This window comes from Aethina tumida, chromosome 2 (genome assembly GCF_024364675.1).
Source record: "Aethina tumida isolate Nest 87 chromosome 2, icAetTumi1.1, whole genome shotgun sequence".
In the NCBI taxonomy this organism is placed as follows: Eukaryota; Metazoa; Arthropoda; class Insecta; order Coleoptera; family Nitidulidae; genus Aethina; species Aethina tumida.
Window position 1 is genome coordinate 16,000,622 of NC_065436.1, and position 17,801 is coordinate 16,018,422.

Here is a 17,801-nt window from a genome sequence, read left to right on the forward strand (position 1 = left end):
TAAAATTTTTGTTCCTTACAAAATTGAATAATCACATATTTATATTAACTTAACAATTACTTAAAAAATTGGATGGTCCATTTCTGATTCGTCATCAATTAAAATATATTTGAAAATTACCTGCTCTATTAATTGGAAGTATGGGAGGCTCATATCAATAAGACCTCTAGTTATTTCAACTTCCTTCAAGACGCTGGCCCACATATCTTGAACGTCGGTTATTTTTTGTTTGATTTGTGAAGACTCTGGATGGCGATCTGCCAACAATTTCTCCCCGGTATTCACAAACGTTTGGATGCGTTGCTCCAAAGTCTGAAATAAAGATTATTATCGGTATAGCGCATTATTAGCTGCATGTGGCCTGCTTATTACAACACGCTTGCCAAGTTGGAAGATGATGAAGAGAATAAACGCCTAATTGTGTGATATGTGCAGATTTATAAAAATTATTAATGGGATAATATAACGAAATATGAATGGAAGAGTATATATTTATACATTTATCAAATTATCATAAATCTCATTTAGAGGAAGATTTGTAGAATTAATTACAAATGTAACAATTAGCAATTTTTTGTGTTAGTTGTATTTATAAAATTCTTCTAGATTGTCTGAAGTTTAATAGTTATAATAGCTTTATTTTCTCTTCAGTTGTAAAAACTAAACAATTTATATATTGGTAATTTAAATAGGTTGGAAAATCATGTGAGACCAAAAAATATGTCTATTTCTAAATAGTATTTTAGATTACATCAACGAAATCAGATACATTATATTTACTTTTTTAGATATTTTTAAAAACATAAACATAGTGTATAAAACTTTCTGATGAAGCATTATTCAGAAGTTAGATATTACGAATACACAAATAACTATCGAAAAACAGTAAAAAATATTATGGAATTCGTCAAGTATTAATTTTTTATTATATTAATAAAATTTTTATTACACAAATAATGATTTGGAATTTACGATAGGACTCTAAGATAAATTCTGTAATTTCAAAAAAATTTTGATGTCCACAATATTTTCTTTTAATAAAATAAGGGGGACGGAATTAAATTAAATGTTAGAGAGTTTCATACTGTATTACAAAATATATGCTAACTATTTATCAGATCTAAAAAAACATTTTTTAAACTAATAATTAGTTGAACTTCACGATGAGCCAGGCAATCACTGTCTCGCCTTGACTTTGATCTAATGAGGTGGTGAAGGCAAGGCTGAATTACAAAACATCTTGTTTCCTGTCAGGATGTTTAATCGGTGATTAGTTTGAAGATCTTATTGGCCATGGCAAAAAAAAAATACATCGAAATATTCTAAAATTCTCTAAAGTAATTTGCAGGTCGAGCATTGTCCTGTTGGCAAAATGAATTTTAAAGGAACCCAGTGTAAGCCACACAATTTTCTCTGTGTACTTTTGAGGGGTCAAATTAATCAGCTTACCATCAGCTTCCACACGACGATTTAAACTTTTCTCGTGTAAGCTTTAGCACAACCAAACAAAAGTGAGATACACTACTCCAATATATGACGATGATATTAATGTAAGAGGAAGCGCAAAACGTAGACGTTAAAAAAGAATTCCAAATGACTGTATTATACGTTAAACACTGATTGCAATTTTACGAGTGATCACTAAGTGATCTTGTAAATTTTTACTAGTTTTAGACGCTTCCGCAATTTAAGTTTTTTAACTTCAAGGTAACAAATATACACAACATTTACAATTTTCTTGCTGATTCGTCCAAAAGCAAATAGTAATAATAATAATTTAGTCCGAAATAATATATATATATATATATATATATATATATATATATGAAGAGTTTTTTGGGGTAAACAAGTTTAATGAATATGCAAACCTAATATAATTTATACCAATTATAAACAAACTGTATACAAACATATCGGTGAATATTTCTTGTATTAAAAATAATTCTCTTCTCTACAAATCAAAAAACTAAATATTCGACTGGCAAAAAGTAGAGCAATTTTTTACAAAATGTCACTATTCTCTACAAAATCCACAATAATTTTTAGTTTCATAGTATACACCAAAATAAACTTAATATAGTGGAAAGGAAAAAGAAAAAGTGGTGTGGAAGGAAAAAATAAAACTGAACGACCAAGGAAAACCAATAGATTTCAGGATAAACAAATTTTATCCTACTCCAACAAGATCCGTTCTTGAGTTCCATCACAATAAAAGGTCTACTTGGACTTTAAATGATTGGAAACGAGCGATCTGGAGTGATAAAATCAAGTTTATCTGGTTAGTAGTGATGGGATTGTATATGTAAGGTGACCTATTTATGAAAAGTTTAACCCAAAGTGTACCATACTCATTATTAAACATGGCGACAGGTTGGTAATGGTATGGGGCTGCTTTTCAAGATTTGGAATGGGTCCCCTTCTTTGAATAGAGGGTATCATGGATCGTTTTATATATAAAGAAATATTAAGAAACAACATGGTACCGTATTCAGATAAAAATATGCCACTAAAACTTTATTTTCAACAAGATAATGACCCGAAGCACACTTCAAAATATTTGAAGCAGTGTTTTTTAAGGGAAAAAATTAATGTTATGAACTGGCCATCCCAATTTCCCTATCTAAACTTCATTTAAAACTTATGGAAGATAGTGAACAACAAAAAAGACACAAGAGTATAGTAATCAACAAGATTTTTTCACGATTCTGCAAGAATCCTGACAAAATATGGGTCCAAATATTATTGACCATCTGTTGCTTTCCAATTAAAAAAGTGTTTGGAAATAATTCATAATAAAGGAAATTTTACAATATGTTAGTATAGAATTAATTAAAATACTAATTACAAATTATTTGTAGTAATTATACTTTAAATAGCATAAGTTGCTCTACTTTTTGCCAATCCAAAACAAATAATCCTCAGTAAAATTAAACTCTTTATTTTTTTATTGTTTAATCCTGTAATTGTTAAATTTATAAAGGGAAGTTAATTTTTAATGTACATTTTTTAACATATATAACCAGGAGAAAAATTATTTGTAACCTGAGGATAATTCAATCGAGTGTTTTATCATGTTTCACCAAACCAAAGAAAAGAAAGTTCGATGTTTTTCATTATAAACATAGTATGAAACTATTGAACATCGCTGAGAAAAGTATAGCTCTCGTATTTTTAAAATGCATTATTTTGCAGATCATTGTGAAGAATATTTCACTATTGTCAGTTAGAAGTAATTTATAAAATAATACACAGTTGGACGAAGTAATAATCGTAAAATTCGGTCAGGGAAAAATTGTTACGAAAAACACATTTACTTGATTAACATTATTCCCCGCTAAACGCATTCTATCTCATGAGGATTTAAGTTACCTATTTAATTTGTTATGTTATTATTATTTTTTCTGTTTGTAAACACACTGAGTTCAACACAGACTCAGATCTGCCAAAGATAGGAGAGACCATCAAACAGCTTCTGGGATGTACCGCATACCATGCTCTTCAGGAAAAGTATTCATCGGTACCACAAAACGTTCAATAGGGACTAAGATTAAGGAAGACAAACGAAACTGCATCCTTGGACAATCAGACAAGTCTGCTGCAGCTGAACATGCACTGTTAGATGGAAATCGTAAGATAAAATTCCAATACAATTGTTGCCTCATCAACTGGATATCACAAGTGAATGATTAAATCGATAAACACGGAAACAACTTCAACAGAAAAGAAGAAGCATTGAAACTTGATAAAATATGGACACCGGTGCTCAAAAACATTGAATTAGTTTAGCAATTCAAAACAAGTTCAAATAAAATAGAGTCGTGGTGATTTTTTGTTTGTAACCGCATATTTTCACCATTTAAAAAGCAAAGATTCGTTAAACTAGTTTTCAGGTCCAATTGTTTACAGTTAATAGTTTTGGTATTTTGAAATAGAAAGGTAATATTTACCTTAACTACAGTTTCTACTTGTTCAAAGACTTGGGAAATATTCTTAGATGTAGTAACGGATTCGCCATAATTTCCTTTGTGATCGTCCAATTTCTTATGAAGGTCGACAAGTGTCGAACTGATTTTATCATATTCATTAGTAAACTGGGATAGCTTCTGTTGCAGCAAGATATCATTATGTTGTTGGTTCCACTGGGACTCGTATGCCTCTCTTCTCAGTTCCAAAATGTGTTGCAGTTTCTGGATGTCATGACTAGCTGCTTCTTCAGGTTCCTTAAATAGAAAAAATAAATCGTAAAATATGACGTAAAAAGGAAATATTCTAAAATAGTAACAGAATTTTAGAATGAAAATTAAAATTACTTATGAATTATCATATAAATTAATTTTTTTAACTATAAATTTATAAAGTTTTAATTTATAGTTAGAATGTCCTTTGTTAACTAATAACTAATATCTGTGAAGGATAATCTTATTTTTGTTTTAAATATTAATGGAAAATTAAAACATCCTAAAAATTGGCATATAAATGATTATTTACTGTCTAATTTTAATTTCTATTTTCGAATCAATCCTACACAATAAATATTTCTGATATTTATATAGGTCACCCACAATTTCATGTGTAGACATCAATTTGTATCAATGAAATTTTGTTGTTTACGTTAAAATAATTAACTATTATTCCAATTACCTGTTTGCTAATCCTTTCACTGATTTGTTGACACTCGCTCTGGGCAAACCTAAACAGCTCCGTGATCGTTTCCTTTGACAGTTCATGTTCCCTCAAAATATTTTCCACTTCACCAGCAGACCTCAGATTCTTATCAAACTGGGCATTCAAGTTTTCAGCCTTCTTGTCAATTTCCGCCAAGTTTTTGAAGTAACCAATCAAAACTTGTAGTAAAATTTGGTATTCGGAATTTGTTTCGATGAGTCGCTGTTGCACTTCGTTTAATTTACTTTTGACGGCCACAGTTTGATCATCGGAGGCTTGAGCCTTGGTTATCAGTTCTTCGGTTTTGTGGATCTTTTCTTCGAGTTCGTGTTGGGCTTTTTTGATTTCAGGAAGAACTGTTACCAGTTTGTTCTCTAATAATTCGATTATTTCGGATGGCTTCGTCGAATTGGTGGTTATTATCGGGTATAACTGCGAGTCCAGTTTGGATACCCAAGAAATTGTCTGGAAAGTAAAAATAAATATTAAATCTTTTTTTATAAACATTAATTCAGAAAAAGTTTTTATGAAGAAAATTGGTATTTAGTGAGAGGTTAATAAAAAGTGGCATCCTAATATAAAATATGAAAGGAAGAAGTAAATTATGTGTTTATGGTCTAGTGAGGCATATGTTGGGTTAGACAACCCTAAACTCTATTTTTGACCACGATCTAATAATAAAACGAAGAAGTAATGTTTTAAACATACGTTTCACATTTATTCAAGGAAGTTTAAATGAACTTCTCCTAGTAAGAGGAAGAAGTTAGTCTTGCTTGTAACACACTTCATTGTTTTAAACTTCCATCTTATTATTTATTTTTATTTAAAAATAGTTTAGAAAAATTGATGTACACAATTATATATTTACATATGTTTTCAAAATTTAAAATGCAATAAATAAATAAGATACTTAAAAATATTTATAAAAGTGTCTAATTAATCTGAAACTTTTATTTTTTATTTCGTAACTATGAAGACAAAAACCCACTTAAAAATGTAGTTATTTTTACATGATAAAACAGCTGCATTTGAACATTTCAATTGTGTTGGACAAATTAGACACCATGCCAAAAACTATTTAAAGTGTGAAAATTAGAAAATAACGAAAAAGAATTAAATGTGTTGTGGTACTGAACTGTGAAATTTCGCTGGTTAAATGTAATAAAACAATAAGCCAAAATTAACTATGATCGTTGTTTCAAAAATAAACGAGCCTACACAAAAACTACATTTATTTCTTGCCATATGCGAAACTTTTAATTTATTTTATCACGTTCCTGATAGAAAACTAATGCACCGGTTAAATTAGAATGGACCATTCAACAGGTGTATTCGCAACAGGTTAGCAGGTTGGCTAATATTCAGGACGGTACGGTCACGTGAAACTGAATTATCGCTGACAAGATAAGTGCGGACTGACAAAGTCAATCTGTTAATTAAAGGCAAGAAAAGTAATTAAAAAATTACTGACCTGCGTACACTCCTCCATGGTCTTCTCGAGGCGTACTAATAATTCCCGTTTTTCGGTCACTTCGGTGTTGAAGGTTTGCCAGTTTCTCGTCACTACTAGTTGTCTTCCCGACAATCTCTCCAGAATGGATTCCACGCACGCACAAGCACGCTTGGTATCGAGATGTGGTTCGGATACCTAGAAGATAAATATAGCACTTAAGAGAATCTCGACAAGTAAATCTTTTACGATCTGATTGACTGGGCTTATTGTTATTTGAATTTATTGGTATCGTCGGTGTGTGTATGTATTTATAACTATTAAATATAAAACATGTTGAGCAAAAGCGTTTTTTATATTTATCTACGTATACCGTCGCATTCACCAATTTTTGATATGAAAAAGACAGTATATGTCAAAAGATTCCTGTCGGGACATTGCATAAGACAGAAATTGTGGAGTTATTTATTTTGTTTGAGCAAGTGAAAATACATAGAAAAAATCAGACTATTATTTTGACTGGTTGTACACTTTAACTGGACTATTTTATCGAATTTTGTTCCTATTATATAAAAATTAAATGAATTAAAAGTATTTTTTAAAAATTATATAATATAGTATTTTATTATTATATAATAATAAAGAAAACAATTTAGCAAGTTATTAGTTTCAATATTATCTGTGATTTAGTGACCCTGTTTGATCCATTATAAAAGAATATAAAAATCACTGCCTTATAATATTTTCACAATCAGCATATTGTGTATAAAATTAATAGACAATTTATTTTGTCCTTCAAAGCATCATTAAAATGTTACCACAGATTTGTGGTGTTACTTTCAAATCCATTGACTGATTCCACTAAGTTTGCAAATAGAAAAATTGATTACTCGTCTATTTATAGAAAATCTTGACTGACTGTAATCTGTATAGTAGCAAGTGTTGGATATAAATCTATAAATATATATAAATAGCATTGGCGGCATGGAGATGTTATGTGTTATTGTACACAACCATATTTATAAATATGGTTTACCCGGGCATTGACAATATATTCTAACATTGTTTTTTTTAATTTTCTATTCAATATACACAGTATCTGCTTCAAGAAAACCACTTTAATATTATTTTGTTATTGAGCTGTAGAGAATAAAACTTTCTGGAAGTAATAGTTTAAAATTGTTTTTATTTAAACTTGAAATGGAAATAAGGACGATTTTTTGGAAAGAAAAATTCAATAAATTTTTACAATACAATAACAAACTAAGAGCTTCTTAAAATTTTTAATTAGTTTCCTCAAAAATTTTGGTACTGCTGATAGATTTTAATTTAAAATATTATTCTTTTATGACAACCATAAAATTGTTATTGGTTAAAATTATCGACCACTGACATATGATTCTGATAATTAAATGTTTTAAAGTCATGAATATTGAAACATTCAATTGGAAATAAGGATGATTTTTTGGTAGAAAGAAAAATTCGTTAAAATTTATAATACTATAAAAAACTGAGTGCTTAAAACTTTTAATTAGTTTCCTCGAAAATTTTGGTACTGCTGATAGATTTTAACTTAAAATATTATGACTATCATGAAATTGTTTTTGGTTAAAATTATCGACCACTGATATATGATTCTGTTAATTGAATGTTTTTATTTTTTATTTAACATTAATATATAAAATTTTTACCTTTCCTACATTATTTCCTCCAAATGGTAAAATTAGAATTATTAACATTTTCTTGATGATTCTTAAATATTGCCAAAACTTTGTATTTACAGGAATATTTATGTTTTGTACTTTTTCCTGATTAATATAATTCATTACACGATTTATTTAACTTTTTTTTAAATTTATAAATATTGATAAATAATAAAATAAAAATAATTAATTGACAGATTCATATCAAAACAATTTTAAATAATTTAAAAGTTTGTGCTAGTCATTAAACAATAATATTTTAAGAATTATCATGAATATAAAAAACATTTAGAAAAATAAAACAAAAACTTTTTTTATTGTAAATTCAAAAAATTTCGTTGGTGGTGGAATCTAATTTTAAAATGTTAAAATCCCACTTACATATATTATAAATATTGAATAAAACATTAATGATGTTATGGCCATATGAATAATAAATAAATCATCCATATGTATCCATTTGGGTCTTGATTGTCAGTTATTTATTTTCGTTTATATGTAATATCTATTATTACATAGACTATTTAACATTTCAATATATATTTTATGAAATGTCCCCTTTTTATAAAATTTTAATTGCTATAATTAAATTTCCATTATAAACGTAATTTTATACATATTTTTTACTTTTTTATTTAATTATTTAAAAGTGACATATGATGATAAAGATATGCTATTAAATTATTTATATTTTGCTCTTAATTTTAATATTTGTAATTTATTAATACTATGTTTAAGGTGTGTAAGTATTTATCGTAAATAATATTTGGACTTTTATAAAAATGTTTTTAGTTCTTCAATAATATTTGATCTTTTTAGAGATGTGTCAAATGTTATTTAAATATAAATTATCAGTTTCGATTTTAAGAATGTGTTTTGAAATCATGTTATTGAATCCCTTTCTGTGGTTTTAGTGTCTATATCATCTTTAAAATGTGACATTTAAAGTTTAAAAATATCCCCCGATTTTTTTTATTTTTTCAATCGGAAGGAATGACCGAAATTTCAAGAGTTTATTAATATTATATGGATAATTAAATCTATTATATATTGTTCTTATCCAAACAAAATTACTTATATTAATGTAATCTTTATCTTCGCCATCTTCAGACGTAATAAATAAAAAATGAATATAGGGGCTGTATAGTAGATTCTTACAAATAATAAATTCTCCAAATACCCAATCATTTTACCTTTAGAAATAAGTACTCACCCTTTGAGCCAAATTGATGAAAGTTAAGCCGGTATTCTTCGCTGAATTATATAACGGAACAACGGATTCAAATTTCTCAGATATGCTGTTAAGCATTCTGTCGTCGATGCGGTCACTATTTTGTCGCAAAATAGACTCCAACTGGTCCATTTCTTTATTGACAATGTCAGCCTCCATTTGGAATTTAACGTACACTTTAGATAAATCTAGCCTAGTTTCCAAAACATTCTTCAAATGCATCCAGCGATTGTGAAGCTCCTCCACTTTCGAGTCCACATCTCTTCGTTGGTTATCTTCTAAATATTCCAAAATTGGAGGGAGGGTTAGTAGAAGCGAGTTAATTTCGTTTCCTTTGGTCTGAAACAAAATAATGCCAATAACAACCAACTTGAAACATAATAAAGTTAATTGTTGTTTTACCTGTAAATCATTTTGCAATTGGTTATGCAGATCTAAGAAATCCTTTGACTGGGTCGAATCGCTGCCCATGTTACTGCGCCCCTGAAGAAACGCTTCCGCAATGGTGACTAGCCAAGTGTATATTTCGTTGTGCTTTTCAAGGAAGTTATTAAGTGCCGTATTAATTCTTATGTTCTCTTCTCTATGAGCCACACACAGACCGTCCAGTATAATTTTCTTGTTTTCCAGTTCCTCCACCATACGCTTGACGCCTTCGGTACCGGGACTTCCACGTCCCGCTAGGTCGATGATTGCGTAACCTTCTTGGATGGGGACTGCGGTGGCAGCCTCCACCGTGCTGGCGCATTGTGCATGCAGTTGGGCGAGTTGGGGTGATGTTCTTGACAGGTCTGTGGTCTGCAGTTGGATTTCGATTTGGTCTAGTTTATTAAGAACCTGTAAAACGAACGATATCCTTAATTCATTCTAGAGTTAAGATGTGTCTAATTGTCCAGTATTAAAGGAATGAACTCGACTCATCTTTTTATGAAACACAAAATCTAAAATGTATTAGGTAGTTGACACTTCATATTACTACAACAGAGGGAAATTCATTATTTAGTGTTTCATAAATTTAACAGAGCACAAACAATACTGTTTTATTGAATAGATAGTCATCAATTCCACCTTTACAGCTAAACAACGCTATTACTCAGCCTACCATGCAATTTCAATATCCTTCATTTAAAAATAATTGGTACAGTTATTATCTAAGATCAGTTATGTAACCTGAACAAAACAAACCAATACTTAAGGATGCGATAGTGTCTAACTAAAAATATGATTTTGGTTCTTGTATTCGATTATTATTTAAAAATCTGGTGGATTATCAACTTCATGACTTGACTTATAAGTGCTGTCACTTAACCTACCGTTTGTGCTGTGCGGAAGAAGTTGATCACTCTCTCCAGTAAAGCCTCCCTATTTTGCAAATCTTCGAGGTAATCAGTCGTGGCTGATAAAACTGTGTATGACTGTTGAGTTGCCTGTTCGCCTGCGAAGCATCCTGAAGCCACCAACTGCTCAGTAGCTTTCGTTATTTTTAGAGCCTTCTCCTGTAATTGCTGTGCTTCTGGTAATAACTTCTTATGCTCGTGCAGAAGCAATTCAGCACTTGACGAAGAATCACCTAAAATTAGACAGATGATAATTTATAATCTGTTGTGAAATTACAGAACATGTTTCCGCGTCTGTTTTGTTTCAAACATTCGAATGATGAAAAGTTGAGTCACATAAATTAAAGGGGTCAGTAATAATAAACTAAGACAGGTGAGATTAACGTTTAAAGGAAAGTGGATTGCCAAATTCTTGTAATACAGTACATGAGATGATGTGTAATCCTTACCTAGTTGATTACTGTTTAATAACATATCCCTCCTGTGATGTACTGTTTCCTCCAGTTCTCGTAAATCAGCGGCTAATATTGCTAAAGCTAAGCATTGCTCCAACTGCGCCTTTCTTCTATTGAACATGGTTTCGAGGACCTGTCTTCTTATATGCAGCTGATCCATCCAACCCTGTACTTGTGATATTGCTACAACAACAAATTAAAAATAAACAAATGCACGAATGCTTAAGAAGTTAATAATTACCTTGATTAACAGAAATTCGAATTCGGTCGGGTCTCGAATCGAGTGTGCCATCGGCTCCAAGTTCCTTGAGTTTGCCAAGAAGAGAATTTCCTGTTTGGAGGGCGCTCATCAACGATTCTAACAGTGCCCTCCTAAGATCGTGTATTACGGTCAGGAAAGTTTTAACAGCTTCGATGTCGGCTGGTACCACGCTATCTGTGCAAGAAGATTCCAGTTTGTTCATGTTGTCGAAGAACTCATCTGCTTTGGTGTGATATTGTACGTTCAAATCGAGAATTATCTTTCTCAGTTCAAGCAATGAATTTATATCTTTCCATGCCCTTCCAAGAGATTCTGCCATTGCGGCATAGACTTCCGCTCTCGGTCTTTGTGTTGCTATCAATTGATCTGCTTGTCGGAGAAGTTCTTCAACCGGACTTTGTTTATTCTAGAATAAAATAAATATGTTATTCTTAATGCAAGAGACAAATATACTAAAAAAGATATTTTTAATGAGTTTAGGTTTTTGCAATCATTAAACATTTGCGTTTCGTAACGTTTCTGCATAATTAATGTATGTCGACGTTTCAGCTTTTCTGTTGAGATGATTATTCTAGACATGGATTTGTATTTTTCTGTTACAAATTAACTGTCAGTAGTTAGACTTCAAATACATGTCAATCTGCTGTTCACACGATCTTCTGTTTAGGAGGTCCAAAAGTATAAAATAACATAATTTTTTTAAGTGTGTAAAATTAAATTTTTATATGTACTTTATAAATTAAATACTGGTTGTTTTAATGATAAAATCTAAAAGCAATAAAGTTCAATGCTAAACTGAAATAGAATTGTGTCATATATATTTTATTCATATATGAATAAAAAATGTTTACAGAATCTTGTTTTTTTAATTACCGAGGATAGTCCACAGAAATATTCTAAGGTCAAAAATTTTCTTCATTCAATTTTCAAATTATTCGATTCTTCTCAGTATGTGTAACATGTTGCGTTTAGATTACACATACATTCCAAACATATTGAATTCTAATAACCAATAATGGAGCCACTGGAAATTTTAAACCACAGCTGGTACGTATTTATAGTTATACAAATGTTTCTGTTCGAATATAAATAAATACTCTGTTAATTCAAATAAACTATGTTGATGCTATTGAAATGAATTAATATTGACGTAAATTTCGTAGACATCATCTGGGAGTCCATAATTTTGGAATTTATTTACAAAATTATAAAATAAATAAAGTATAAATATGTCAATATCCTGTTTTATACTGAATATCTAAATTATATTAATAAAATTATAAATAATTGTAACACCTATTTTGTTAAAAGAATACATACCTGTAATTGTCTAAGGACTTCATCGTGTGCTTTTTGTAATTCCAATGCCTCCGGAAGAGTGTCTCCCAATGAAGTTAATTCTGGAGTTATTTCTAAAACCTTGAGGTTGATCCAATCACCACACTGAAAAAATACCAAATATTAATTTGATTTTAATATATTCCGCACTTGAAACATAGAAAAAAGTTTATAAAAAGATAAACAGATTAAGTAAAATTACTTTTAAGCAATTGTCGAATTTTATCTAGTTAATATAAAATATAATATGAATATGCTTCAAAAATGTACATTTGATTGAACATACAAACATTTCGAGAATACTAAACATCCTGTAAGTGATATTAATATTGCTGCAACATATGTATTTATGAGAAACAGTATCAAAATTTAGTGGTAGGTAGTTTATCAATTAAATATATTCTTTTTAATGCTTTTAATATGTAATATTCTGTGAACTATATTTTAATTTTAAGCATCATTCCAATTATAATTTATTAACGATTTTAACCCAAATACAACAACGATCAATGTATTATAATTTGGCATTGTTGTCTATGGAGCCATTAAATTGTTTAACTGGATATTTATTGTCATTAAAAGAACGTCTAAGACTATGTATAATAAGTAAATATTGATACAGCTTTTGAATATTATATCAATATACTTTATGACCAAAAGTAATTTAATCTTTTTCTTTTAATTTACTGTTTGTTTGTGAATTACTTATTAGGTTTTACAATGTATTTGTCACGTACCATTTTAAAGACTAGTCAAGGTATCAATTACAATAATTTATTACAACACACTTTTATTAAAAATGCATTAAAACACTTAATGAATTCTGTTTTTTAAGCATTCTTCTGCTGTTTGAACTTCAAGTATAGTAAGAAATATTAATTTTTAATAAGCATATTCCAGTAATTGCACTAATTGATTTAATATTAGTATTTATAGTGTGTAGGCCGGGTAAAATGTGCCACAATCCATTGCCAGGTACTATAAATAGTGACTGATCTTACGTTTATATGTATGGTATAAAATGTATACATTCGGAATATTATTGGCCTTTACTTTCTATCTTATGCAATAATCCAATGGGGACTGCACAATGTGACGGGCACATGTAACACCATATTAAAATTTTGATTCATATTTTTAATACACGAACATGAATCAAATTTATTGGCAAAGCCAATTTATTTTAACATTTAAATGGCATTACACAAAAACAATATTGGTTGCACATGGTAAATATATAAAATATTAATTTTTTCCTTTGCATCCTACGCTTGTCTGCTAAAAATATGTAGGTGATGGTTTAACGACGTCAGGTCAACAAGTACGTAACTGCAAATAAATCTATTCCTGTGTAAAGTACTTTGTTTAAAAATAGAAAATATTAATGTAAACACCATAATGTAAAATTTTATCCAAATTAATTAGCTAAACCATAGTTAATATACGAAATTACATTTATCAATATAATTAATAAAGTGAAAACTTCTTTAGCCGCGTGGTAGGGGAAGATCTTATGGGTTTGCGTCACCGACATGCTCGTCCTTAATATGAATGTATATTAATTATTATTTCAATTGAATTGTATTTATATTTTGTTATGATCTTGTATATATTTAAATAATAAAAAATTACGTTCTTATGAATTTTCTTCTTCTACTTTATTGATCCAACAAGATGATAAATTGAAATATTCACCGTGTCTGAATTAAAAATATTAAGCACATTAACGTAAGTATGTCACGTACGTTTGCTAACACTAATTAAGTGATAATATGACATACCCTTTGTATAATTTTTTACAAAGTTAGAAAATTATTCCATGAATTTATTAGGCATTTTTTAAATTTGTCGTAAAAAAGGAGAGTTGAAGGTGTCTACAATATATGAATAGGCAAACGAATTTCCTAAAAAGGAAACTAGTCTGGTGAATTCACGAGTTGCTATTCAAATTAATTTTGAAGGCGATTTTATTGTAGCAAATGTTGGCACGAATGTCTAAATTTATTTAGGAATTTCTTTATATTAAAATAATGAAATTTATTATGATAATTTGTATGACTGAACTATTAGTAAAATGTGTTGCATCACAACAGATTCCAATTTAACCAGAAGTCCATTGAACTAATGTAATTTTAACATTAATGAAATATAAATATTTGCAGATTGCTCTTTTGCTTTAATGTAAGTAATTGTGCTCAGTATTAGTATTGGCTTAGTTTCAATAACAATATAATAACATGTGTTTCACACAAGTAATGGCTGTTATAGCATATGGTATGTTGGATAATATACAATCCTATTACATAACTTTTTAAAAGAATATTTCAATTTTATCATTAAAAATAATTGATAAATACGTCTACGTAAGTGCACCTATAGTTTTGCTTATTACCTTTGCCTATCACATATACGCAATAAATATTTATAATTATCTACAACATGAAATGTTTTTCGTATATTTTTAATACCAATGACGATATTGGTTATAAAAGAATTCTGGAATATATTATACAATAAAATTATATTCAATATCTTAAAAGTGGTTAGTAAGTACAATACAAAAATTTCTAATATTCATATAAATTAAAAGTAGACAATTCTATAATTGTTTCTAATTTTTTAAATTAATTATAAACGTGTTTAAGTTTAAAGTTTAAGATGGCGATTGTTGGGTTCATCACAAGAACAAAATAAAAAACAAATGAATGTAAACATCCTCAGTTTCAAAAAATTATCTTCTCATAATATCTGTGATACCACTCTAGATATTTCAATGAAATTTTACCTTACTTTTGAAGCACCCTATACGTATATACACACATGAACAAATTAAGGAAAATGAAACTTCGCATTTTCATTAACAAATTTTCCCTTTAGCGTACGGTCTTAATTCATTTTCACCTTATGTCGAATACTAAATTACGAAAGTTATCCTGGCCATGTATGTACCTGAATAATTTTCTCTTTAAAAGTAAATGGATATCCCTAATGCCTGAGGCGACGTCTTTAAAAGAACCAAATTAACATAATCATCTGATTTCACATGGAAAAACGAGAAATAATCTACACGCTTCCACCAGGAGTATTAGAGACAATTAAAATTGCAACACAGTGTTGTAATATAGAATTTTAGCACCATAAAAATATTGTTAAAAACAATATTTTAATTTATGGGTAAACAAAACGTTTTTATCTCTGAGCAATGTCATATATTGAGCTAATAAATCCAGTCCCAAAAATAACATTTTTGTAACCTTGCAATTCTATTTAAAGCATTAAATTTAATAACTTGAATTAAACAAATTATATGTCATTTTATTGCCATGCCTTATTTTTGAATAAAACAAGATTAATTTAGAAATATTATATATTTAATGTAAGTAATCTTATTTAATTATTATTTAGTACATTTTTCAAAACTAATTTTGTGACAAATACAGATAAGTCTGTAGATTGTACAAGTAAAATTCACTGTCCCATTAACAACCAATATTTAATTATGCATTGTTCCATTTTCATGCCTACGACTTGTTAGATTATCAAGATTCGTTACAGATTACCATAACAAATTAGGTTCAATGATTTAAGTACATATTTTGTAAATTATTAGATAGTGATTTTAAGGAACATTGAAAATTATAAGTAAACAATGACAGTATACAAGACTCCATTAATTTTGTTTTATATTTAACTTGTCAAATTAACCTTGACCACATTTTGCAATAATAACGTTTTGACCGAGTGTCGGCTACAGATTTATCTATTTATGGCGAATTTAAGACAACGACAATTTTTACGTGTAAACATCTTTTTAAATTATTACTTTTATACAATTTATCCTAAATTATGTCTTACGACAATTAAATTATTGAGTAGATACTTAATTAATTTAATAATAAATTTAAAAATAAATAAATAAGCAAAATCGTAGACCCGACTCCCACAATTTTAACTAATCTATTATTTTGTATCACTTATTCGAATACTCATTCATCCGCCCATATGATGCGATAAAAGTTGGGTGTAGCTCTTGAAATCCGTTCAGTTCTTGTTTCATTACAATGAACGTGATTTAACACACTTATTTTTATTTTGAGGTTGGCCCCGACGAAAACCAAAACCATTTATCTTGCGGTTCGTGTTAACCCGAAAATACCTATGATGAACACCGGTGGTAATTGATTTCCTAATGAAATAATTTGAGATAAGTGCACTTCTATTGGGGTCATTGCCAGCATCTTCTCGTCCATTTACATAAAATACAATTTCAAGTGTGATTTATAACATTTTAATTCAATTATTTCGGTAAAGCCTACGACAATTTTGTTTAATAGGACGAAATATGCAATTGGATTATTATAACAATCACGAATAAGATTAACAAGTATGCTCGTTAAAGATATGCATATCTCCAATTGGTTACGAAATTTGCATAACCTAAAAATTAGTAACATGCCCACGTTTGTACATAATACAACATCACAAAACCTGTCAGGCATTCAAGTGTTACGTAAATTTTTCTCTGTTAAAAAATAATCGAACACATGGTCGATAAAATGTTAAACATTCATTTCGTCTTTTGTTTTAATGTTTTATGTACACAATTCTCGATTACTAATATTGTCAATAATCGTAGAAAAAGTACATTGAAAATTCTGACAAATATTTATTCAATTCCAGTATAAGTATTTTTTGATTAAAAATTAAATAATAATTAATTTGTAAACATACCCTGAAATCTTGTAAGTTTAAGATAGTTCTTATTTTTGCAAATGTTAATAAAGAAAAAAAATGTATAATAAAATCGGAAGTATACATAAATTAAAACTACTTCGTCAATTTGCAGAATGATTTGTATCAAAATTAGCTATAAAAATAAGAGCAATGTTTTTTAATAATTGTTTGTCATGTTTAGAGCCTTCAAATTCTGTCAATATTTTTACACCTTTTCAGTGTACCGGTTAGACCATAGTCCTTTCATAATTATTCTGTATAATTATAGCGTTTTGTTATAATTACAGAAATAATGTTATTCTAGGAAAGACCGATGACACCAAATTATACGAAAGTATATCGTGGAAACGCTAACTTTACATTTGAAAGTAACAATGAATAACAGTTATTTCATCTTTCACGTATGTACATTTTGGTGGCACTTGAGAGAAGGCTGTTATTAAATCTCTATTATCTTTTAAACTGGGCTAGTTTAAGAGTAGATGATAATCATTTGTGTATACACATATATGTATTTAAGTATGTGTTAAGTAGTAGTGTTTGTTTTCATATTCTGAATATTTTGTTGCAGTAATTTAAAATAATAATTTATTTCAAAATTTTTAATAGTTCCTATCTTTCTCCTC

At 28.9% G+C, this 17,801-nt stretch overlaps 1 protein-coding gene across 7 annotated transcripts in view; it reads right to left on the reverse strand.

The window, feature by feature from the left end:
• LOC109600781 (titin) overlaps positions 1–17,801 on the reverse strand; it is a 53,346-nt gene that overhangs the window by 17,485 nt on the left and 18,060 nt on the right. For all 7 annotated transcript variants that reach the window (XM_020016959.2, XM_049963404.1, XM_049963403.1 and 4 more), the window contains 10 exons: positions 12,424–12,546; positions 11,083–11,509; positions 10,836–11,024; positions 10,363–10,619; positions 9,452–9,886; positions 9,032–9,388; positions 6,137–6,313; positions 4,642–5,130; positions 3,948–4,220; positions 121–312 (listed from right to left, as the gene is read on the reverse strand). In XM_020016959.2, coding sequence (XP_019872518.2) covers positions 121–312; positions 3,948–4,220; positions 4,642–5,130; positions 6,137–6,313; positions 9,032–9,388; positions 9,452–9,886; positions 10,363–10,619; positions 10,836–11,024; positions 11,083–11,509; positions 12,424–12,546 — 2,919 coding nt within the window. The remainder of the gene's footprint in view (positions 1–120; positions 313–3,947; positions 4,221–4,641; positions 5,131–6,136; positions 6,314–9,031; positions 9,389–9,451; positions 9,887–10,362; positions 10,620–10,835; positions 11,025–11,082; positions 11,510–12,423; positions 12,547–17,801) is intronic.